This window comes from Sinohyriopsis cumingii, chromosome 1 (genome assembly GCF_028554795.1).
Source record: "Sinohyriopsis cumingii isolate HCF-2022 chromosome 1, ASM2855479v2, whole genome shotgun sequence".
NCBI classification, from domain to species: Eukaryota; Metazoa; Mollusca; class Bivalvia; order Unionida; family Unionidae; genus Sinohyriopsis; species Sinohyriopsis cumingii.
The window spans coordinates 170,780,321-170,808,278 of NC_142961.1; the positions used below are offsets into that span (position 1 = coordinate 170,780,321).

A 27,958-nucleotide genomic window follows, 5' to 3' on the forward strand; every position below is an offset into this window, starting at 1 on the left:
TTTTCTTTGATGCAGTTAACTTTGATTTAATGCTATTAACGTACATTTAATATTTCTATAAACGTTTCGAAAGCATGCCCCCTCAGAGTGTTATTACAACACAATGATTTTTTTAAAAGTCACTCTTACAAGTGCACAACATTCATATACACACACATTGACACTAGTTATTTGCTCTTCTGATGACGGACCAGATGGCGTGCTGTCTGCCGTCCGTCCGTTAGCACGTGTCTTGTAGCAACTCGTCCTAAACTACGTGAAGGATTGCCATGAATCTTTTATACATACATTCGTCATCTGGTCTTGTTGATCTTTAGTGATAATGGTGCCCCTCGGACACCCAGTATGGTCGCCACAGCTGGCATCTTGAAGAAAATCTTGTTATCAGTTCTCATGCTGAATGGATGAGGGTATCAGCCTGAGGTTTTCTCAGATAAATCTTCTGTATGACAATGAGAATGACAATAAAAATAGTTTATTGCCAATGCTGGTCAAAAGGTCCATAATATGGCAATTATACAGCAATATTGCCACGATGCAGGGCGCCAAATTACAAATAAATTTAACACAGTGAGGTGGAAAGGAAAGAAAAAAATAGAAATATGTTGGAATATGAAACGGAAGAATAGTAGAAAAATAATAGAGTTAAGTGTACATTTGATCTCTTGTGTGGAATGATGAAAAGACGATTATGCAAGTTGAGATATTATGAGTGGTTCTTAGACTTCATCAGAAAAAATAAAATTTCTTCAGATGTTTTTTTTTGGTAAATCATATCTGGTATGAATCTGTTTCTAAGATCTGCATAAAGGGGCATTTTACAACAAAGTGATATGCATCTTCTATTTGGCTTTTATCGCATAACATAAATATATGTTGATTTGGCGGAGTGGGGGTACCATTATGCCGTCCTTTCTCTATAGCCAAATCATAAGCGGAACAACGGAGTCTGCTTAATGCATCTTGTAGGTAAAGAAATGGATGTATAAAACCGAACGGAAAATATATCATAAGACTTATTATTGTGATATGCCTTTACAGATGAATTCTAATCATTTATTAATATATCTTTAAGACGTTGTCTAAAATGGGGAAAAAAAGATGTTATAAACCTGTATTACAAAACAGAGCACATGATATCTTATAATCCTGTATTACAAAATAGAACACAAGAGATCTTCAGAACTGAAAAACCATATCAAAACCTAATTACAAAGAAAGACCAACACGTGTTAATTGATAGGTTATGTACATAAATTTACCCACGAGTATCATTCTCAGATATAAAGGGCGTACATGCATGTTAATTACTACATGCTATTTGTCTGGTTTATGTAACACGTAAATCACATAAAAGGTTTTAAAATTATAAGCACCTGTCCACGTACATGTAAACGAATCTGTCACCAGACAATTTTTAGAATGTTCACACACAATGTATATATCCAAAACATTTTGAAACCTCTAATACACAATTATTATTCATTTTAGAACCCTTTTTTAAAAAAGAATCACACATCTAAACAATTCTAAATTAATAAATATATTTAAGGAGATTTTTATTTTTAAAAAATAGCTTTGAAAATTTCATAAGAAAATACAGTTTTCAAAATTTTCAGCTATAGAATTGTTATGCATTGCTATGCAACATTTAAACGTATCAAAAAAGATTTGCTTGTAAAACATTTTCTGAGCTCACGGAAATTTTTTAAATGTATCACACAGGTTCCAAATATATCGCTTATAAAACCTTAAATGTGTTCTTTTTAAGTTTAGTGCGACCGATCCTTATGGTGGCCAGGTAACTGCCAGCCTCCAACCCTACAAAACTATATATTTGAGATAGTGTTTAAATGAATTTCAATTCTGAGTACAGTCAGCAGAAGTATATACTGTATTGTCATGATAAGACTCGATCGAAGAAGTCGAAGACAGATTTTCTACCTAATTGTTACAGAAGTTGCACCATAGTAAAGTTTAGACCAGAAAGTCAGATAGAGCGTGTCCTAATACTGTCTGTTAAAAATTGGCTCAGCCATTTGGGTAAAAAGTCCATATAGATTTATCGTCATCTGGTTGCTATGGAAACCATATTATTGGTCGGAGAATCATCTAGAACATATTCTGCTTCAATGTGTCCTATGAACAATTCCTACAAACTTAGATCAGAATTGGTTCATCCTATTTGGAGAAGTTAAATAGGTTTTCCACCGAATAAATTAGAAACTACACTGTTGGCAAGCGGGAAACAAATCCTGTTAGACATGTTAAATTAACTGTCCTATAAAGTTTAATCAGGTTTAGCTCAATCGTGCTATGGATGTTTATAATCTTTTTCAGCCGGTTGATATGAAAGTAACGATGTCGCTAAGGAAGCCAGCCTGCACAAACACTTGATATGGGATAACCAAAGACATTCCTACCCAGTTTACTCTAAATAGCTTACCCGTTAACATGAACAAGTTCCAAACAGATTTTTTTTGTGTGGTTCTTATGGAGCCAAAATGTGGACAGAGAAAGCCATCCCAGTGCCGATTCTTACAGAAAATTTCATTTGAAGCAACTATTGAAAGATTGGTCAAAAATTTACTCGTCTATATGAAAAAATTGAAAATTGGTTTTCCACATGGTTACCGCCGAAGCGACAAGAATGATAGTATAACCACCATAGACAAATTTGATAGAACTTAGTCCAAGAAATATTCCTAGCAAGTTCGTATTGATGTTGGCTTAGTCCATCTGGAGAACAGACATATTTTCTGCAATGATTTCACCATAGTTTCTCCTAGAAATTCCACAAGAAATGTAAGCAACGGTTAAAAGTAATGATTTGAACGGTCTGTTAAAATTTGTCAACAAAACCCCATCGTTTTAGAGACGTAATAATTTATCAGGAACGTAAATGCACTGTATCACTAAGAATGTTATACTGCATCCAATGTAAGCATCTGTAAAAGTATTAATGCAGACTGTGGTTGGTATAGAAAGAATGTGAAATAAGCTAAATATTACTCATCATCTGTATCAGATATGACTATCGGCATATTCTGTGATTCTTCAAAACTGTTGATGTTAGACAGTACAGCTGTCAGTATTAGGCTGATAAACTACGGAAATGTTAAAATTAGGGTCAGGCTTAGATAAACTGCTGACAGACATCTGTAAATGAACAATTCTGGTAGAAGAAGTCGAAAACAGATTTCAATATGGTTGCTATGGGAACCATCTTAAACAAAGTTTTGAGCAAGCATGTCCCAAGAAACATTTCTTACTACTTTGATCAAAACTCACTCAGTCCTATTAAAGAAGAGTGGAACATAGTTTCTGCACGACATGACTGCTGATTATGTTATACCGTTTCTTGGGTGGCCAGCCCTAACACAATTTTTTTCAAGCATGGCAAAAGAAACATTACTACCGTGATTAATCAAACTTGGATAAGGCGTTCTAAAGAAATTGACAATGGGCTTTGCATATGGTTGATAAGAAAGACACCTTACTATTTGAGCCACCCAGGACACGTTTCTTTATAGACCGTACTCTAAGAAATATTCATGAACAATTTTGATCATAATTGGCTAATCCGTTCTTCAGAAATCAAAAATATGTTTCCACATGGTTCCTTAGTAAGTTACGCCGTTGTTGGGAGAGACGTTCTTGGCACAGTTTTGATACAGCTGGTCCTAAGAAACATTTATAACATCTCTGATCAAAGTGAACACTGCTATTCTAAAGACTTTACAGAAACGGTTTCTATATGGTTGGTATAGAAAACGCACCGTTCTTATGGTGACCACCATGAACAAATTATTGTTGAAGAACATGTCATAAGGAACGTTTCTGCCAAGTATGATCAAATATGTCAGTGTCATTCCATAAGCTCGAATTTTATTTTTGGAGGGGTGGGGCACAGGTGAGGTAAAAAGAAATTATAAACATAATGAATGTGCTACAGATGTAGTTACCAATGTTCCATATTAAATTCGAATAAAAGTATGATTTTTCTAAAATTGTGACCACCAAATATCGTGCCTTGTGGGGTAGGTGAGTCATTCTAGCATGCATATTTGAAATCTTTTCTTTAACAGCTCATCAGGAATCCATATTCTAATGTGTATCTATATTCTAAAGCATCAAATTCTGTTTAAAAATAGTTTAGACTGCGAATGTATAGTAATTACCAATCTACCCAGCTATCACATTCATACATATCAATCCCCAGTAAACTTACTGATAACAGAAATCCTAACCTGAAGTACTAAAAGAAAAACATCTTTAAAATGCGTTCTTCTGTTTTACTTTTGTTATAATTAGAAATGGAACAAATAAGAAACAAATTAGTATTTTCCACAACTTCAATCCTTTCTCTGAGTGTTTCCTGCAACACCGTACCATAGACCATTGGTCGGTTTCCGTCCTCATGTTTCTTTTACTTTACAGTATGTTTTATCAAAGTGCTCGATGCAATTTCAACAGATAAGAGTGTGTCACCTTTATTTATATGAACGTCTATCAGAAAAAATTGTTTAATACCCTCTCAATGTAGTTCCTTCATCAAAACAGATTATCGATCGGTATTACTCTTGGAATGTATTTTTCTAATCATCCTGTACATTTTCTCCAGGTGGTTTATGTATAAATGATGCTATTAAAAAAAGAATTGCTCCTGTGGCTTTGAGAGCAATCCACCAGATCATTAATCTAACGCCCATATCGAAACTGTTGTATACCCAGCACGCGCCGATGTCACCTCCATTCTTGCTTTCCCAGACCTGGCACGTGCTATCAATGATGGTTCCCAGTAAAACTGGACCAGGAGTTTTACCTGAAAATATTAAATGCATCAATATTCTTACTGTATTAAAAACAACAAGGCTCTTCGTTTCCTATTTTTTGGCGAAATTACTACATCTTTATATCAGCAATGCGTGTCTCTTTAAAATAATACATTCCCACAATAACTGTGCATGCGACCATACATTTTGCACAATAATTATTGTCGTCATACTAACAGCAGTAGATCTGAATCTAATGTTGAATATATCGAAGTAAACATTTAACGCTGAATACGATATGGCAAAAACTTTGACTAGAACTTAACTTCATACATATAGATTGTGCACGTTGATATTTGGAGCTTATTGTAATGTGACAACTTGAATGTATCGAGGAAAAGATTATCTATTGTATTGCGAGATATTGCGGTTATAAAAAAAAATTATAATAAAAAAAACATTGAAAATGTTCGTGTGTCAAATATCATGACATGCCAAAGAAACACTGTTGTAATATTTCTATCAAAAATATTTCTTACCCAGTAATCGCACAATCAAAACACTTATTCCTATGGCCACTGATCTCTGTTCATTTGGTACACACCTTTAACAGAAAATTGACAAGATATCCATGATAAAATTAAAACTCCTCTCTCTCATGGATACTAAGAAAGTCGACTAATGAAGCTATATGACGGAAAATGAAATGCATGACATATTCAATAAATTTTTATAATATTTTATTTAATTGACTCGGGTGTATTGTTATTTCATACACACATACAATAATCTTTTAATTAGCCAAAGGACAAAACTAAGTTCTGTCTGTTACCTAATTCCCTTAAAACGTTCTTTGAATAAAATGGTTATTTAGATAAAAACACACTAGAATGATATCATAAAATTATGTAATAAATGCAACATACAAAAGTGAATAGGTTCATAGTAAAATGGATATAGAAAATGAATGAGCGGGAAATTGTTTCCTCTACCATATTATAACTTGCATCGTGTGTGAAATTGGTAGGAAACCATTTCATGTACGATAATTCCACTTGCATCGTGTATGAGATTGGTAGGACGATAATTCAACTTGCATCGTGTGTGAGATTGGTAGAAAACGGTTTCCTCTACTTTAAAGCAACTTGCATTGTGTGTGAGATTCGTAGGAAACCATTTTCTGTACCTTAATGCAACATGCATCATTTGCCATTTTGCTCAACCTTGTCATTTAAATCTATTCATTACATTGGATAATCGTACAGCATTCTTTGAAATATTTGTAAGTAAGATTACAAAAGATATTCTTTATTTCATAGAATAAAAAAACGGTAATTTCTTTTACCATCAGAGGAAACATTTGACTTCTAATTATGCGTTAAGGTCAAGTACGCGATTTAGACATAACTTACAAAAAATATTGTTCCTGGCTTCTAAAAATTTCAAAGGTGGATAGACATGTCTGACATACACATTTTATTTTGCAAATGCTAACCAAGATATTGGGATTTTTGTTCATAGAAAAGTTCGATTAAATTTCCAGCACTATTATATGCTTGCCTGAATGTAGCTGTAGTCCCTGGTGACATTGTAGCGAAGGTTATGATCATAATAAAAAATATTAGTACACAGTACACGTACAACCAGTCACATGGATTTGTACACACCCCACTCATCATGTAGGGGTTTGTTATATTGGTATACATTTCACTGTAGCATGTACAGTCCCTGAACATCTGGAAGTATAAAAAGAACGTTGTAACTGTAATCCGATAAAAGAACATCAATAACTCGAATCAGTGGCATCACTTGAATGATTTCTACATTTACTACGATAAAATGAACATCAATAACTCGAATCAATGGCATCACTTGAATGATTTCTACATCAATGGCATCACTTGAATGATTTCTACATCAATGGCATCACTTGAATGATTTCTACATGACCCAACATAAAATTTCATTAAGCTTTGTATCTAGAATATCCTAGCAACCGATAACTCAAAGGACAAATTCTGACCCACATAAAGTCTCCATTGAAGATCTGAATGTACACGATGTATCTCTTACGAACATGCGTTGTACCATAGTAAACACTTAACTTTCGAGGATGTCAGGGGCAAAATTTAAACACAAAATATTGTTTAAAAAATGGTATCATTAAACAAATACCAAGCACAGAGTTTCAGTCAAACGAGCAACATATTTTGTGATGTATATTTTTTTCTTGTTTACGACAATAATAAATGTGTGTAGATTCTACATTTTTGCAGCTATAAACAGTAGGCAAGAATGTTATATGAATTTCAACTACCTTACTTCCATTCGCCTGCATCACCAGACTACAACCAGCGAAGCATGGATTGAAGAACATCATCTCTTCCCTGCCAGAACATACCGGTTCAAAACTAGCGGTGGTACAGCCGCATTCCTCATTGCATGTAGACGACAATCCCTCGTAAGTGTTTCTTTATAGAGTGAAAACGTTTTAGTCAGCAGAAATAACAAACCAAAACAAAACAACCAAAGAAATAAAAACATCACTGTTCCCATATCAATTTTTCCCTATATCATCCTAATATCTTTAGTTTTCCTTTTGAACCCTGTAGGAAGAGTTGCGTAACATTACACATTCAGTAATGACTGGCAAGGTCTGGGACAGAAATCAAAGACAAAATATTTTAAATAATAATTTTAATAAAATTGTCAAGAAACAAATACCGAATTGGAAATTTCAGTCTAATAAGCATATTTTGTGGCATATGTTCTTTATTGTCTATGTGGCTGAGTGGCCTAATGCGATCGCTAGTAAAGACGACTGACATCTTACCTCTGTCCTTGTGAGTTTTGGGTCTCACTGGATAGTCCTAATGTTTAAGGTACAAGACATTAACCTAATTATCATAAACCTAGCATTTATAAATTCATACAGAAGCTAAATCTGTAAAATGATTTAGATTTACTTTGAGTTAGGCTTGAAAATGGAATGGCTTGCTTGGTGACTGCCTGTCACAGTTAGACTAGCATTGGAGATCAAATGCGTAACTTGGGCTGCAAATGAGCAGCTGACTAGGCTTACGTACTTAAGTGTGTCTGCTACAGAGGTAAATATATAAAATTCGAGATAGTTGAGGAGTGATGAAAAGTTTGTTGATTTGTTATAGTACTAGTGAACTTTATTCATGCATACTTATTCTTTAAGTTGCCTTGTTACATGAAAATATTCAAAACAGCGCTTTGCTGTCAAAATGAATATAAAAAGAGGGGTTGGTGGCAGAATTGGTTTAGTATAAAAGCCACCAGTTGTTCAAGGAATTAACCTGATTGTCGAAGTCAAAATCTCACATGCATGCTTTCTACAAAAAAAAAAATCATTATTTTTTAAATTTTAATCTTAAGTGTAAAATTCTCATTTTTCTGCAATTGGTCATTGTCGGATGAAAATTCGCCAGATAAACTGTCCAGTGAATCCTTAGTCTCGGGATTGGCCAACGTTAATGTCTCGAAAAGCTTCCCCTGGGTCGGTGGTTATTAAAGGCTATTTCCCGGGTTCTTCCATATATAAAAAATATACTAAATGCTATATATCGTGTGCTTAAAAATGGCAATATACCCATAACACCATGTACCAACAGGCCCTTAGTTATCTTCTAAAGTCCATTAATCTACGTAACGTGCATAGTTGTTAAGAAATACGAATAGAAATAAAAACAGAAAAATTCCTGCAGAAACGATATAACACAAAATTCCTGAAGGAAATGATATTCTGAAGTTAGAAAATATGCATGGATGTTGCAAGTATATTATTCAAATCAATGAAGGAGGGCGGTGTTTATTGTTATAAAACACACCAGAAGCGTTTTGTTAGTTCACACCAAGACTTAAAACAGTGTATTGCCTTGTGATAGATAACTTACTGTCCGGGATAGAGTACAGATACTCCAGGAATAGACGGAGAGGGGCAGTACAATAGGAAGGTTGGAGACAACAGCAGTGAGATCACCATAAAACTGCCGCACATCCGCATTATCCCGCGATACTTTAGTTGGAACCGCTTCACCAGATATCCACCTAGCAACATTCCCCCACTAGAGCCAATGAATGTCACGATCCCTGAGCAAAAGATAAACTACATTATTTATATTTGATATCAAATTGTAATATAGCATGCACAATGGATATTATATCCAGCTAATCGCTTCATTTCGCATGCTCAAATTATCACTTAGTAATCACGTTTCTCGTTTAATATGTATAGCTTTGCTATATTGATTAAGATGATGTCCCGAAATTGGTTTCATAATACCCTTCAGTTTTATCGTTTGGCCTCTGGAACGGCCTTAGCAAATGCGGGCCCGGTTTGGATCATTTTGGCCCCCCCCCCCCCCCCCCGATTTACGCTCGGGGCCCCCTGTGACCACGGCATATTAACATAAAATTTTAAACAAGTTTTATATGACATTGAACTTAAAATTTTCTCCCATCGCTTTAAAGTTACTTTTTCTCTATAGATATATTTTTAAAAATTACTAATCCGTGCGGCCCCTGTGAGCGCGCAGCCTGATTGGGTCAAATCGAACCAGTTTGACAAAGGCAGGCCCTGTTGGCCTGTAATTTGTTTCCTACTATTTCGAAATCTTTTATGCGGTTTTTGATTTCATTGTTTGACGACTAAACTCCTCGTTCGTATCAGGTTTGAATATAAAATACCAAAATGAGTTTCAAGAGTGATTATTCGATTCAACGACTTTTATGTATTTTTAAAGTTATTAAAGACCATTTAGCGTTGAACAACCTTTTAGTTTTATTTATTTATTTACTTATTTAATAAAATTAAAAAATAGGTTTATATTACCAAAGGCCATGCCAGCAGTAGGAAGGTCCACATTAAATCTCTGATGCAAAATCTTCATCCCGAATGTGGCCAGCCCTTCGATGACCAGGACTTCCATCGTGCCAGCGAGGGAAACTAGCAAAAATGGGGTATTCCGCAACTGGATAACGATACGAGAATCTACAGGTGTGTGTTAGGCATTACCACAATCAACATTAAATTTAGTTAAATGGTTTTAACTTCTTGTGTCGGGTATTCTTATGACGTTCATATCTAGTAATAAGGGAAAATGAGTCTTTGACTCATTTATCAAAATACAAGTATATTACTTAGCATATCTTTTTCCATAGTTGAAGTTTTGACCTGAAAAGTATATGATGGTAGGAAGTTGTTTTTGCGTACTCCGAAAAATTAAATAAATTGTTTAGTTAACTTATGTGGTACCCATCTCATAAAACTAAATGTACCAATTGTATGTGCATTTACCAATCTGCAATATACAATGACTAATGTGGTCGATTTGGGTAGAAATAAAATTCGTGCTTGGCTTCAAGTATTTACTGGTTAAGTTTAAACCTACTCTACCATATTTTTATACAACACAATGGGATGGGGTACAATATAATAATATATTAACAACTTAATTTCCATTTCTCACTATTTGTTGCTTTGATAAACTATCGTGTAATTATTATTGGAAGCTGAATTGACATTACCAAAAGGCTCCGCACTGACAAATGTTAAGGCAACTACAAATAGTCAAGGCTCGGGTCTGAAAAGATTTCAAGAGAACCTTCTGAACTGTAATAAACAACGTTAAGAGAGTTAAACAGGAAACATTAACACGGTTCGAATAGTAATACCCGAAAGTATCTTTAATTCATAAATACTATTAATTACATGTCGTTCAATCATACCAATATTAGAAGAGCCTTAGGAAAGTCTTTGATGGATTTTCCAAAACCGGCTTGTGTCACAACCCCGTTGTCGGTACCCGTGTGTGCCTCTGACTGGCGCATCTGCTGCAGCTGTTGATATCCTGAAAATACACAATCTGACGGATGAATTTCAGCTTTTGGTGGTAATGTAGTTAGTATACGACATCACATGGGTACATATATGGCACGTGGGGTACACGGCGAAATTAACATTGTGCCTTTATTATAATATGATCATTGGGGAACAACGGGAATTTAACATTAGTACAAAGGTGTAACATTAGTATCACACTTGGTGTGTAAACGGAATGTAACATTGATCCTTAAATGACATTTCCCTTCATACAAATACGGTTTTATCTGGCCCTAAAGTACAAAAACGACACCATGGTACAAGGGAAATTTAGTTTTAAAAATTCCTCTGGAGTAATCTGAGTACAGCTCAATGTCGCTTATGAGAATTTAACGTAATGCGTACCTTTATGTATAAGCACTGCACTTACTAACCTTGAACATCACTTACTGACCAACACAAAGTCTTCCTGACCATCACCTACACTAACTCACACAAGGTTACGGTGTAAAACAACACGAATAAGATAGAAGTTAAATCCATTACGTACACAAATTAAAAAGTTCTTTTATTATCACTTTCCCTCTATAACTTTCATACCACTTCCATAAAAACAAACATACAACCTCTACCATCCTTATAAGCCATAAAGAGAAGTGTAAGAAGAGAAAAAGGGTAGGAATATACACAGACTAACACCAAAAAATAATTACGTATTATCATGCATGGAGTGTACGGAACAAAAGATAAATCAGGCACAAAACAAGGTAGTAATTATTTTCAATAGAAATCCACGACTGTGTTGATGAGAAAAGAGTAGGAATATTCACACACATTGTGCACTAACAAATATTTATACGCTATCATGCATGGAGTGTAAGGAGGAAAAAGGGTAGGAGTGCATACTCATATACAAACATACTATCGTTCCTGAAAAGGGTATGTGTGTGATTTGGATTTTTTTACGTAGCTTTAACAATTTTTCAGTCATATCACTACGATGTCTGCAGTGTGGCAGTTTACAGTGATGTCTAGCACTGGGGCATCATGCCGCAGACATGTAGCATGATGTCCCACCCACTCACATTATCCTGACACCTGGCCGACCAGTCTGAGCGCCAAGCGAGGCAGCTGTTAGGACTATTTTTATAAGTCTTTGGTATGACTCGGTCGAGGATCGAATCCATGACCTCCCCCATACGAGGCGGATGCTCTAACCACTAGACCACCGGATCGGTGCTTGTTGTTGTTGTTGAATGCATGCAAACAAACAATCAAACCTACACGCATAAATATACTATTGGCAGTGATTAAGTATTATTTATGTTTCTGAGATAACTGGATGGCTTCGTTCGTCAACATCCATCTGCACCGGATGGATTAATTGAAATCGATAGCCTAAAATTGGGCGAATCAGCATTTAGCTCCAAGCTCTCCCCTTGAGGGACTAAGAATTGCTCTGGGTGTTTACATTGTTGTTGCTGCTACTGCACCTCCAGCTCCAGCACTATATCCTAAATTGCGTGATGGGCCTCTCCCACTGTTGGAGTCAGCGTTTGACTGATGTCACTGCTAATTTTGGTACGGCTACCACACGTCGCACTTAGAATCTAGTATCTTTGATGTTAGTTTAATACTCTTTAGCGTTAGTCATCAAATGGGACACGGTATTACATCAATTCTGTCTCAGCTTACATCTACATAGTCCAAGCGACATTTGTCTTTTAACCACATGTCAAAGTGTTAACAATTCATCAGTTATAAACTCCGCCATTCTTTTTTTTTTTCTTCTTCTGTCGGTCGTTCAATTTTCCATCTTCTGTCAACTCTATGTCGTTCAATGCACCTAACATGCCAGGCTTCCACGCCAATAATGTGTGCTCTTGGCTTCTTCTCCGTACTTCAGGAGATTCTATAAGTAAACATACATTTTCTAGCCACTTTACTGTTCAAGCAAAATTTCTTTCCGCTGATCAACAAATGCATAATAATATTAATGGGAGTCGCTCTGACATCGGAGCCTGGATTGGTCTTTGTGCTTTTGAAGACTTTGACTTTCAGAGTCAATTAACTATTATTCAAAAATGAAACGTTTTTAACATGTCGTTCTGCTTTGTCCTTGCTGTGGCATAGAGGATGAGTCAATGCATTCGATAGGAGTGTGAAGTAAATTTATAGGTATGACTTGGTGACCAAGGGGTTCTTTTCCTAGTAGGAGCAAATCCAACGATGTTTAAGATTTGTTTTGAAAAATTGAGTTCAGTCAAAGCCGTCCTACCAAGGAACTTCGTTATCCAGTTTACAAATCAAGATAATTTGGCCGTCAAACAAAATAATTTATTGTTAGAAAACACATCCATCGAACTGTCACTGGGTACACTAAAAATTGATTTCTTACAGTTCGATGGTTCTTGTGTTTATGTCAATCAGTGTCAAAAGGTAATTTTTCTAGGGTTCCAGAGGTTTGTTTTGACTGGAGTTGGTGGTCTACCGCTATTGTTTATATTGTTAGCATAAGTCAACGAAGGATTGGAAGTAAGATAGCAAATACAACTGTTAAATAAAATAGTCCACTGTTATGTATCTCCTTGATGAAAACTCAAGTTTCCATAAGCTGCTCCAGTGATACGTTACACCAAAAGGACCTGACAGTAAAACACAATCGGATTTTTAGAAACACATTTTCCGGAACACACTCACTTTGGAAGTTTCTTTTGTAGTTCTTGCAGAGATGATATTGGAGAAGGGGATGCAGTGTTTAACGGCATGTTTGAGACTTCTGATTCTTTACATAGCCGATGCCTCGTGTAACGTGCACGTCGACTATCCTAGCAACCATTGTCGTATATCTTGCACACGTACACTTTTGAATATGGTTTGGGCTACACAATGCAATTCTTTAATTTCTCCATCCGAGGGCGACTTATACAAATAAGATGAGACGCTAGCTGGCAAGTGGCTGACGGAAATGAAGGCTGAGGCAATATTATAACTGATGGACTATCCTTGTCATTATCGACATCAACAGAGACCTTGAATATAGGAAAGACGGTAAGTGAAAGCGTACCTTCGGAGGCAGATAGTATACGATATATTTCTTCTATAGCTGCCTTAAAGCTCAATTCGGTCCGTTCCATTGCCTTATCGGATAATTCAGGCATTTCCATTTCATCTCCTTCGTCTAGCTGATGACTGACCACATGGTATACACCTTGCATCCCTATGTCCGTACAAGTTGAATAATACATACACACGTCTGGCAAAAACATTATCGTGCACGAACGGAGTATTACATATTCACACCTTACGGGAGGATATAGGTACGAATCATTATCCTCAGTCCCCATAGGTAGTGTGTTATTTGACTTAGAAATAAAACGTTTCGTGAGCGGATCTAAAACTTTTCTGTTCTGTTGTCGACAATCTCGACGAGAAAGCCTTATTTATTAAAGAAAGCATGAACGATTACAACTCTAAGTTGTAATCGTCTCGATTAAAACTCTTAGTTGTAATCGTCTCTCATTCCAACTACATTATGATCTGACGTTGTCTTTGGAATACTCTTGGGGTTGGGGTGTGGTTGAGGGGGTATCTCGGCTTCCCAATGAGACCTGTCAGAGATTATGAAGTGGTACGTAGGCTCAGTACCTCATGTTGAGAAGAAATAGATATTGCTCTTTTTTTGGCCTTGAACTGTTTTCTAAGGAGAATAGACCATGCATTCTCTGTCCACATTTCAGACACCTTACACGTGTGTGATTAAAAGCAACTAGTACAGAGCAGACACGTTTCCTAAGTGTCCTTTACTACATACATATAATTGAAATAAACTCACCGAATATGACCAAAATGTTGTATGCATAAAATGTTTTACTTAATGTGTTACTGAAAAAGAAACGTGGACGACTAAACTTTATTGTATATAACTTTATAGAATTAATTGGATTGTGTGGAGGATATCCTAGCACGCGGAACAAAAGTGTAAAATTGATATACCATTAGCGATATTGGGGTTTGAATGGGAGATAACTTATAAGAGTTGCTTCCCTTCGTAGATAGAAAAATGTTTTTCCTTCTTTCAGGGAGAGCTGGATTCAGAATAACAAAGAAAGTTATCTTAATGTAATATAACCATTTAATGTATTTGCAGGAGAAACGTTATTAGTGCTTAAGGTGAAACTACCAGTAGAAACATACCAGGACTACCACTTTCCAAAATACCTGTTGAAAGCAGGTGAATATTCGCCAAAACAGAGCATCGGCATGAAGAATTTATCAGAAATGTAAGGAACATGACACTGCAACATCTTGCAAATTTGGTTTTAAATTTTTCACACAAAAGCAGTACAATGTGCCTGGAATCCAGATTGTTGGAATTCTATGTTTATCATAACCTACACCATGCCCCTCAAACATGTATAATATGTACGAATAAACAATATTACTCCCCGACACATCGCTTATCCAGATGTTGCATGTGTACTGACCGACTCTTTGGCTCCGCTCATCATGCATTTATACGTTAGAGCAAAGGCTTAATAAATTGAAAGCCATTCTAGAAATGCCACTGTTCACTCAAGTCATTATCCGATTCATCCCAACTATTTCCAGTCGTCCGAAAGTTTGATAATGGACTTTACAATGTAGTCCAATGCCTTGTGGATACGTAATATACCCACAAGAAAATTACTATTCTCTCGATCTTTTTAGAAAATATTGAACACAAATTATTTCCCATTGCATCATCGCAAAGCTTTTACTGTCAATCGATAGAGAAAATAATTTTATTTAAAAACTATCTCACGATTACATTAACATTTGTCTAAAGACCTCTCACTATGAATTCATTGCGAATAATGAAGAGGATATGCAGCATTTCAGGCTGTAAAGCAAGCTAAAATATCGTACCTGGAAGTCTTTTCGGATAACCAAGGATTGGAAAGGCTACGAGCAGAAAAGCTCCGATAGAAATGGTTGTACCAATCCACCAAGCTCCAACCCACTGGGGATCCATGGAGGTTAAATGGACACTGAAATGGGTCAGGCTTTCATTAGGTCAAACAGTTATAGAAATATTAAAATGCTCTCTATTTAGTAGATTATGATTTCCTTTACGTTGTTGAACGATAAATTTCAGTTAGTCTATACTGAGTGTGTGAGTCTTTTGTTATAGATAAAGGTAAGAGAAACAAGTTTTGTATCCCATAACTCATTCGGAATAGAACCATGAAGACAAAAAGAAATTTGAGTCTCATTCCCCAGATTGTAAATTCCGTTATTTTGGTATAAAAAAATTCAGATATTAGATACCAATCTCTAGATATATAATACTGACAATAAAAATAACAACCTTTTGATTGACACATATACACACAATCACAAGTTATTATATTACTGGGTTTATTAGGTTTGTTTGATGTTAAGCGTTTGTGTGACGTCATCTGTTTGAGTACATTTTTGTTTTGTTTGTTTGTTTCGTGTTTACAATATCATTTTTAGGGCATGGTATGCAGTTTATTTACGCTGTTTGCTATGAGTAAACATTTTGCTGGAGAGCTTGGAAAGGACTTCAAACCCTCGAGCTCAGACTCTTTCCTAGTTCTCAAGCAAACGTTTGCATGCGACAGACTGTATTCAAACTGTATATTAACATTACACACACGTGCACGCGCATGAGCGCATACTTGTTTATATATCCACGTGCAAATGCATGCTGAACAATATCCTCATTCTTTTTATGCACCAGTTCTTTTCTTGCATCCCGTTGAAGATAATAGGCATCGCAAAAATGCTCTGAAGCTGTCTATTATTAATTTCTTTGCTACAATAAATAGTTACCTGGATGGGTCAACTCTGTTAATGTCAACGAAAAGGCTCAGTACCTGACCGCCGACGATGTAACCAACAGCAACGCCAATTGCGGCAAAACAGAACGTCCAACCTGTAACAGTAATATTATTATTTAAGTTTTGCGCTCTGATGCACGTAAATATGGATAAATATAAATATTGACCTCTAATTTACCTTACAGGTTCTTTCTCTTTTATTGACGGTCTTGCAATTTTGATGATGTATTAATTGTTTACTTTTAATCCGATTGAAATTATCTCTGCTAAACAGTTTTATAATATATTAGGATCGTTAGGTCAATTACGACTAGGATAATTAATACATTACAGATCAATGGCGAAAAGAGAAAGAAATCAAACGTAAATATGCGATTTGCATGAATAAAATAATGCATGCAGGCACAGAATAGCCTGCTAATTCTACTTACTGAAGTACAGTGACGTCACTTTCGACTTGCAGTTTTCGTCTATGTAAGTTAAGCCGAGCGTGAACATTGGTGAAGCCCCGACTCCAGTTAAAATTTGACCAATCAGAAACAAGGAATACATGGCAGTATTTGAATTATGTGCTTCACCCATATTAGATTCACGTTTCGATAAGTTGACGTAACTCTGTCTGTTGCATAGGTTGTCAGACGCATTTGATATGTCTGTAATTGGAAAGAGAATTATTACTTTAAGTGAGACATGGGAGTGACACACCGAGGTACCAAACAGTGCGGATATCGAACCCGCGACCCTTAGATTACGATTCCGACATTCTAACGACTAAGCTAGCGCGGTTTCGGGTGTGTGGGGGACTGCGAAAAGAAATGTCCAAGGGAGAGGGAACCGCAGAAGTGGGCCATAGTGCGAAGCAGTGGGCCATAGTGCGAAGCCCTGCGAAACTCCCGAAATTAACGCGTTTCCAGGCCAAACTTTTAACCATATCATTTTGAACAGAACATACTGTAGGAAATTATATTGTTGTTTCTGCCACATTTATTAAGGGTGGGGCCGCCTGCCGAATGGACCTTAACCTGTTGCCTTATGTCAGTTACACTTTAATATGTACCGATTCATATAAAACTCCGGAATAATACTATAAATGTCAAAACGGTGAGACGTTAAGTGATTACAAACACAATGCAGGGTTGTCAGACATTTGAAATGTATTGTCCGTCATCAAGCTGACTGCCAACATATATCATGTATATAGGTGGGACATGATCAATGCCTGCGACATCGTGCCCCAGTGCTAAGCATCACTGTCACACTGCAGACATCGTAACGATATGACTGAACATTTTTTTTAAGCCACGTTAAAAATCCAAATCTCTCTCACACACACTTATATATATATATATATATATATATATATATATATATATATATATATATATATATATATATATATATATATATATATATATATATATATATATATATAGAGAGAGAGAGAGAGAGAGAGAGAGAGAGAGAGAGAGAGAGGCTAAATTTTTTGCATTTAAAATGGATGGCGATTCATGCATTGCGTCTGGTTAAAGTAAGAGATAACAACAAAAAAGCACCCCACAAAACATACTTGCAAATGGGGGAGGCACAGTATCGTATACTGAAAAGATAATTCCTAATGACGATAGCAAGTTAGACATAAATTTGTGCTTCGCTGTGATATTGGCATGTTTCGTGCTTGACCATTCGACACTATGAGCATGGAAAACCTTAGCAATGACAGGACTGGAATGAGAAAGACCTCTCCCAGGTGAATATCAAAGAGGAACATCCTTACCGGAAACAATATACTCATATTTGCCGCCAATAAACTGTGGAAGAGAGAAGATCAAACATCCAATCGACATCAGAACTATACCGGTTCCTAGGATCCTCGGCTTATGCCTTTGTTCCCCGAAATATCCAATGAAGAAATAACACAAAAAGGCACCGAACTCGTTGCTGCTGGTAATAAGTCCAGACTGAAAGCTTGACAAAGCGTATCTTTTCTCCAGTGCGGGAAGTATGGCGTTTATTATTCCATTCACTTGAAAGCCCTCGAAAAAGTTGAAAACACATTGCCAAAACACGTGCCACCTGATAGTGTTGAAGAACTGTAGATATCTGAAAATCATTTTAATGGAATTAGCACCACATGCTTCTGACTTTTCCTGATCCAAAAAAGTATTCGGATGCATAAAGAAATTATAGAAAGACATAATTCACAAATTAATTTCTACAATACGGTAAAAGATTTCTTATAGGAAGATCTCCGCAAGATCATTTGAATTATAGTGGATGTTAAGATGGTTTTCCTTCATAACTTTTTATACGGGCAAAGGAGACAGTCAAAGTACATTTCGATAAATATCGTTTACTGAAAAGACTGTCGGAAGGATCGTCCTATATAGATGCACGTGCAGCATATTCATTTTTATTTTCATGTTCAGAATTTTTACTAATGTGCGATTTATAATTTGGCTGACATGGTAATGCCAACAAACACAGGAGCTGCATTGATAACAGCTTCATCACACCTCGTTGTGGAATAATGTTGTTACTGTCTCGGTCGTTTGCTAATATCGCAAACTGTTAATTATCCCATTATTTTCACGAAACAAATATGCAGGTTTTAAAAAAGTCTCAACAAATAATGTTCTGCTAGTTGGCAGTTGATGATAGTTTATTTAAGAATAGGAGGTTTTCATAAAACTTACAAACTCATAAATGCAGAAGAAACAATACATGTTGTCAGACATCCTCTGTACAATCCATACATTCAAAGATGCAGTAGTTCATAAAGTCATTTACCTGGGTTTTAGGGAAAAGCATCCATATTGTCCATCCTCTTGAAACTTTACCGTGTGTCCATACTCTTCTACAGGCGTCGTTCCAGTGAGAGAAACCGATACCTTTATTTTAAAAAAATAGTCGTGTTCACGTAAATTCTGCTTGACGTATAGAATGTATCTATAAATAAACAACATAACTCCCGAATACTGACGATTGTGTACCTGGTAACGTGCTGAAACGAATGCTTCCTCAAATACTTGTTGATAATTTCATTTTATTTGCTTGGATGCAGTTTACTTTCATTCACCGCTATTAAATTATGCTATGATAAAGGATTTTATGTCATAACCTTCGTCTCATTTCTTTCTATGAGAAGGAATTACTAATAAAATAAGAAATGTTTTTGCCAATGGTGAGAGAGAGAGAAGAAAGAGTTCATGCTGTCTTAACAAAGGGTGATCCTCATAACGGTGTAGATACGGCTACGTCGTGGGGAAATGACGATGCGAGAGGTACGTAGGAATCGACTGCAATGAGAGACAGACTCTTTCTGATTCTGAACGAACGAATTTTATTTAAATAATTGAAATATATATATAATACTACACTGTAGAGATACATCTATAAAGCTTTTATATTTAAAATGCACGAAATACTTATAAGATTACAATTTTCCTTCGAGCTTACGAACTTTATACATTTGGATAATTTTTGCAGTTTAGAATATAATACAGATAATTAAATCTCGATTAAATTCGTTATAGTCAAGAGTATAAAATTCAATAGTTGCCATTAATGAAACAATCATTTCGAAGAAATGTATTTTATTAAATTTAAAATAAGATACAAATTTGGAATAGGTTACTAAACATTATTCTCTATTACTTAAAGAATATTGTATTTCCACATTAAATCTAAACATGAAGTTGGTAGAGAATTTGTCATTTTCAATAATATTTAACATAAATATAAATGAATATGAATGTAAATTCTTTAAAGTAATTAAATATTCCATTACATTAAAACATTAAAAATAATGAACTCAGAACAAATGTTGCAAAAATATTAACTTTACCGTTAAAATCTCAAACATTAATAGGTACCTATTCTTTAAAGAGGTTTACGAACACAGACGATTCTTACGTGCAAGGAGAGACAGACACTTTCTGATTCTGAGCGTACGAACTAATTCTAAGCAAGCTTGTTCTTAATTTATACGCAATTTTGAACGCATCGAAACGGCCAAGTATGGATATACGTTAAGATGACAGTGTTCGTTCATTTCGAATCAGAACGAGGCTCACATCTCTTCTCTACTTAACCGACCGTACATGAGTACGTCATCAGAATGACAATTCTGCCGCATCAGCTTATTCGTTTCAGAAAACGTGTGAAGCTTATAGCTTACCCAGTCAAAGAGAATTTTAGGAATCCGATAGTTCAGCGACTTGCACAACTTACGGAGTGTAATTTTTGCTGACTTTTAGATACAAGAGAAATGTAAAGTGCAAGGGAGTGCATATTTGCTTTATCATACATGCTACCTTTATGACAAAAATCAGCACGAATTTCACTTTTACAAGAGACGACATTCATATACATAATTGTTGACAATGAAGATCTTATGAGATGCTTGTTGTCCGTCATCCGTCTCGTAGCAGAGATTTGTTTACGCTATGGCCGCCATCTTAAAATCTTGTTATCGCTGTTCCTATTAAATGAAAAGTCATACAGATGGGGTTTTCACCAGAAGACTTCTTGTGCCTTCTTTGTTTCTAAATGGCATCCATCTTGAAAATCATATTATTGCTGATTTTACTAAATCTATCGTCATATCGACAGACTTTTGACGATGTCTAATTGGTCCTTAACGTACAATGATGCCTTCTGACGTCAAAATGGCCGACAAAGCGGCCAATTTGAAAATCAGTCTTTATATATATATATATATATATATATATATATATATATATATATATATATATATATATATATATATATATATATATAAGAGATGGTTTCTGCACTCATGAATGAAAAGAGGAAACCGACTTATCAAAGATTCCTGGAGATTTTTTTCAGCCATTAGAGCTCCAGTCCCTTCGAGCGACCCATACTCATAAATCAGTGTGGCAGTGAAGTATCGATCACAGTTTACGGGAAACAAGACAGGTGAAGAGATCTGGATTAGATTTTAAAAATTTCGCATAATAAAGGTGAAGAGATTTGGAATTAGATTTTAACGAATTCGCAATATTTCAGCTGTCTCAGAAGCAGCTATGGTTCAGAATGAGGTACATTACTTAGAGTAGGATTATGTTAATTTGTCCAATATTTGGATCTTATACACGCACGTATTAATCATAATTCTTTTCCCATTCAAGTCATTCATAAGTGTCATTCAAGTCATTCATAAGTGTTCTGTTGTAAATCCAAATCCAACCCGCTTATCTTGTTGCACAGACGCCATCATTTTTGATTTGTAAACCAATCATGACACTCACGTAGTAAGTCCTTTACGTCTTGGTTGATTCAGAAGCAGCTATGGTTCAGAATGAGGTACATTACTTAGAGTAGGATTATGTTAATTTGTCCAATATTTGGATCTTATACACGCACGTATTAATCATAATTCTTTTCCCATTCAAGTCATTCATAAGTGTCATTCAAGTCATTCATAAGTGTTCTGTTGTAAATCCAAATCCAACCCGCTTATCTTGTTGCACAGACGCCATCATTTTTGATTTGTAAACCAATCATGACACTCACGTAGTAAGTCCTTTACGTCTTGGTTGATTCAGTTTGTTTCTGAATGAACTAAAGCAGATGTTTTGTGGACTGACATATGCCAGCTGCTTTGGCACATTCCGCGTTAACTTTATTGATACAATATTTCGGATTTAGGCGGGCGATAGGCGCCAGAATTCATAAAATTGCTGATTACCTACAAATAACATGTAAGTGACAAGGCATAAACTGTCTTCGTTAGCTGGGAATAAGAATGGCAAAAAATATATTTACAGTTTTACATCCTGATTTTCATCAAAATGTACTTTCTTAGTTCTACAAATCCGAATAACATGAACCATGTCATGAGTTCTCAAGCATGATTACACATTTCGAAATTATACTTTAATTTCGACTATATTCCAAGTGCAATTATTACATCCTCCTTACTGCACTCAAAATGAAATAAACATTAAATTCCATAGCATCTGTGTGATAATTGCAATTGAAATACTTCATACTTTCCCCACATTATGATTTCAAACATTCGATGACAGCACAGAAACACACTTGCAGATATCAACACGCTTCTCCGTCGCTGCTTCAATCCGATGTATTTCATGTAGAATTGGCACAAATAAATCCTGTTCATAATCACGAAATTTCGTAAAATCGACAAAAATAGCAAAATCTATTCATTCCAGATCAAATGGAAAAGTGGCATTGCGTATTCATTCACAATAAGACTCCAAATTTCAATTTTAATTAGACCAACACGCCATTTTCTTTTGAAAGTTATGTCTAGCGCACGACTAAGTTCAAATGTGTCTGGGCGGAGTTATGTGCGGATTAATAATGTTGTTGTTATGTACTGATGAATCTGCGCTTGTGTATTTAGTTTGTAATACATCATAATGCAGTTACTTTGTTTCTTGTAGTGTATATTTGTTTGTATATTTAAACCTCAGGTTGAATAAGAAAATAAGCATATAATAAAAAGGTTACTGCATTTGTATAGGAAAATTTGAACAACTTAAGTTTGATCGGATGCAGTGGCTTAAAATTGAAATGAAATTCATAGACCCAAAGCATTGAAATATCGAATCGATCTGCCAGGGTCTATGTAGTCAATATATCAGAACATTGGCTAGCAAAGATGGAGTGATCAGTACCCAATCATCTACTTACTGGTGCAAAGACCTACTAACCAAGCAAAATGGTTGGAATACACACACAATATCCCAACCACAAACACCAACGAACCAAACAAAAGGATTGGAATATACACATAATATCCCAACCACAAACACCTACGAACCAAGCAAAAGAGTTGGAATACATACATAATACCCCCAACCACAAACACCTAAAAACCAAGCCAAAGGTTGGACTATATACACAATATCCCAACCACAAACACATACAAACCAAGCCAAAGGGTTGAATATATACACAATATCCCAACCACAAACACATACAAACCAAGCCAAAGGGTTGAATATATACACAATATCCCAACCACAAACACATACAAACCAAGCCAAAGGGTTGAAATTACATACACAATATTCCAACCACATAAGCCTACGAATCAAGCAAAAGGGTTGGAATACACACACAATATCCCGACCAAATCCACACCGTTTGAGTAATCAACTTACTCATGTACTGACAAGCACTTACTTTTGCTCTCACAAGGGGTAGGAAGTAAATAAAGACGACGACGTATAAGTGAAACCTTTGTAATCAAGGTAAATCCTCCTACTACCCCAATCCTCCTCTAACTTCTCTACCATCTCGTTAAAAACAAAACTACCGGTACGTATCCATACCACCCATATAATCTCTGTAACCAAAGCAGTGAAGTGCAAGGCTTCAAAAATCAGGACTATTGTTGTTCCAAGTCAACTTACTGGCAATTTTGATGCGAAAATGATTCATGGGTAATAGGGTGCGATTTTCACTAACGGTTGGAATAGGCTCTCTCTATATATCTTAATTTTAGGACCACAATCGCCAAATCATTCGTTCTCTCGTCTCATCTTGGTTTGCAAGAATGAGTATTTGTTTCCATGTGTGTGTGTGTGTGTGTGTGTCTGTCTGTCTGTCTGTCTCTCTGTGTAGGGGAGTATATCTCTCATTCTTTGATTAGTTTTAAAGATCTGTGTGTGTGTGTGTGTGTGTGTTTGAGTGAGCATATTATAGCCCTGTCTCATTCTTTGATTAGTTGTAAAGATCCAAGAATTTTTCATTTGTTCTTAAATCCATTAATTTATTTGTTGCCTCCATTCATTTACACATATAAAAACAGTAATTGTCTGGACCAAAATTACCTCCCATTTACTCCACAGAACCACAGAAATAGACAATAAATGTTCTTTTCTTGACATACAGACACTCGATGTACGATGCACAGCTTCAATGCATTTAGTTTTACAGTTTAAAGAAGATAACGTAACATCCCACTCCAACAGAAGAATACTAATAAACCTTACAACGAGCTTATTTTTCATACAGTGGAATAATCATCAACTCCTATAAACTGCAAGATTCATAAATCTCCAGGTTAAAACCAGCTGTCTACATCAAATGCAAACTATGCAACGAACAGCAGATTTAGTTTCGCCCTAGTTGTCTTGAATCTAATTTACCTTCAAGCGAAACGCATGTCCTATATTGATTTGTTCGCTGCTAGCTGTATCCAACCTGACTTCAAAGTCGAAATGTATATACTCGTTATTGCTGTGTCGCACCGACCTTCACTTTAAAGCGCGCGATCGAATTTCGTATGATTTACCTCCATATTGAGAGAGAGAGAGAGAGAGAGAGAGAGAGAGAAAGGCCATATATCGGAGAAATGTTAAGTATTATCGAACATTGTTACAACATAAAGCCTTTGTTTTACTTTGAACACATTCCAATACGTTCTACCTACTTAATGATATTTTGTAAATAGTAGATTTTCAAACCTTTGAAGTTATGGTATGTTGACGGGAAACTAGTACACGTATGGTAACATACTGCACAACCAGAATGTTTTTTAACGCGAGGTACGGGGGAGCGCATATCTTTTGAATTTTTGTTCAGTTCTCGGTTAAGAACCTGGCAATCTGTATGAGCAGGAAAACAACGGTTAATAAACAAACAAGTCTTCCATAAGCGTTAACAATTTTGAAAACGTGAAAGTTTAAAACAAAAAGCTTTAAATAATAACCCAACTCACCCAGAAACCTCTTGTTTAAATTTCTGGGGATGGAACTCATTCACTCCGCATTTTCTACCAAAGGATATAAGCTTGGAAAATCATTGACTCAGATACTGTAACCACCATAACTTATTTTCAAGCATTGTTGGAAATGAATCGTCTATTGGGTATTGTTTTGACAGTGTATTTACTATTTATCATTATGTATGAATGACAGTATGTCGTAATACAAAAATGTATATTTAAAATTGTTATTCGTAAAGGAATCTAAAACGGCAATCTAAAAAGACATTATTCGCACAAAAATAAAAGATATATATCTTTACCCTGCTAGAAGATACAATACCATCTGCTATAATAAAAAAATATCTACGATATGGACTGACAATGCGCAATAATCCAACAAAAAATGTCCCAAAGAACTTTTTCTCTGAAAGAGGGTTCAGAGTTGGAAAAGGCCAGTAATCCAAAAGCCATTTGTCTGCTGATCCATTTACCACACATGCCCTTGTAAAATAGGCACTGTGGACACAATGTTAATATCGCATTAACCCCAAATTCCAGTGCAAAGAAAGACAGTATTGGGTCATAATGTTAATTTCCCGTTGACTCAATATTCCATATAAAAAATTACACTAATATGTTTCAGTGCTGATTGCCATAATGTTATAAAACAATAAACCCCTTATTTCCGTGCGAAAATGACTTATTTTGGGTCATAAAGTTATTAGCCCTCTGGTCCCTTATTTCATTGCACCGATGATAATATGGGGTCATAATATTAATATCCCCGTGACCCCATATTTTCTTGCAAAAACGACTTTATTGGGTCATAATTTTAACATCCCAGTGACCCCATATTCCAATGAAAAATTACACGGTTGAGTCATAATTTAAATATCTCAGTGACCACATATTTCAATGTAACAGTGACACTACGTGGTCATAATGATAATATTCCATTGACCCATATATTGTGGCGTGATAATGTTAACATACCATTTAGCCCATGTTCCATTGCAAAATGACACCATGAGGTCATAATGTTAATATCCCAGTGATACCTATATTTCATTGAACAATTCACACTAATACTAAGGGGTCATGATTTTAATATCACATTCTCCAAATATTTAATTGCAGAAACGACACTATTGTTTCATAATGCTAATATCCCTTTGACCTAACATATTCCCTTGAAAAATGACACAACGGGGTCATAATGTCAATATCCCAAAGACGCGATATTTCCCTTCAAAAACACTATGGAGTCATACTGTTAATATCCCATTGACGCCATATTCCATTGAAAAATGACACTATGGTGTCAAAGTGTAAATGACCTATTGACTGCATCTTCATTGGAAACATTAAAGTATGTGGTCTTAATTTTAATAACCCATTGACCCCACATATTCTACTGCAAAAAAGACAGCGTTGAGTCATAGTGTTAATTTCCCATTGATTTCGGCGGTCCACTGAAAACATGACACTGGGGTCATAATGCTAATATCCCAACTCAGCCCATATTTCCCTGCAAAGAAAGACAGTGGAGTCACTATTCCCATTAAGTGTTCTCTTTGTATGGAGATAGAGGCCGTGATGTTAATTTCCCATTAACCACAAAGTATCACATATGTCTGGTACGTCATGAAATGTTACTATTGTACTACGCTTACAGTTGAAATACTGCATTACTAATGCACCACGCTTAATGTTCAAATACCGTACAATTTATGCTCCACGCTTACGGTTGAGAATCATCAAGTTTCTTACCTCTACTTCTTCCATACTGGTTGTTTCTTGTATCTCACAGGGTGTGAATTCCAAACAGACGTAGTACATATACAAAACCAAATAAATGTTTTGTTCTGAGTTGGCAGGAAGAACAAGTTTAATATGGCATATGATATATTCGTACTCCGTATCAAACATGTTCTTTCCCATTACGCGATGCATAGAGGTAATCTGGCTTTGTATCTGTTACACATCCCCTATTGAATAAAAATATTAATGTAGTATATTTTTAAACAGAGCATATTAGGCTCACTGATTTCTGTTATTGGATTATGATGTAATGTGTTGTACGTACGCCATGACTTAATAAAGTTGTATTGCCGATAACACGTTAGTCCGAGTTTCCTCTGACCTTTATCAGCCCATTTTGTATATTTGGACGTTTATGTTGGGGTGTAGGGTCAGTGTCCATTCCCTATCGAAAAGTTGTAATTCGCCAACTCCATTTGGTGTCGGCATGAGGTAGCCGCTTACTAGCCGGTCCAGCAAACTTGAACGACCTTTCATCGAGATATACCTGCATCAAATCAAAAGGAATATGATTTAGTTTCTCAAAAATCCTGAGCATAGCATTCGTCATGTCTTAATCCACTGACAGACGAGACGAAATAACGTCGTTGCTGAAATTTGACCTGCATCTAGCCAATCAGAACACGTCTGAATTTATCTGCCTGGTAAGCAGCTGATTGGCATGTCTCCTACTAGTGGACAATATATCAACATGGTGGCAGCGGTGACCAACTAAGGACGTATCGATAATTCTGAAGTTTTATAGGTAAAAGATTTAAGAAGTTACGCATTTTGCACCCTTCATCACACTAATGTTCTAGTGACGGGAAAACTAACGATAACATGGCCGACGGTCTCCTACACACATTCCGCTTACCGCTAATATTAAATGTAACCAACGGTAACGTATCAGAAAACTTTAAGCACTGGAAACAAACAAGTGCAGATTTACCTAACTGCAAGTTGAGCAACTAATAAAGAT

General features: G+C 35.8%; 1 protein-coding gene across 1 annotated transcript; it reads right to left on the reverse strand.

Moving 5' to 3' along the window:
• Positions 1-1,232: 1,232 nt before the first annotated feature.
• Positions 1,233-27,138, reverse strand: LOC149808378 (solute carrier organic anion transporter family member 4A1-like). The gene is made up of 13 exons (XM_089976395.1): positions 26,947-27,138; positions 19,257-19,357; positions 18,244-18,569; positions 16,901-17,122; positions 16,462-16,564; positions 15,532-15,653; positions 10,530-10,651; positions 9,634-9,772; positions 8,696-8,891; positions 7,093-7,246; positions 6,336-6,511; positions 5,315-5,379; positions 1,233-4,825 (listed from the first exon to the last, which is right to left on the reverse strand). The coding sequence occupies exons 1-13, from the start codon at positions 27,127-27,129 to the stop codon at positions 4,599-4,601; spliced, it is 2,136 nt and encodes a 711-aa protein (XP_089832521.1). The 5' UTR covers positions 27,130-27,138; the 3' UTR covers positions 1,233-4,598.
• Positions 27,139-27,958: the final 820 nt, after the last annotated feature.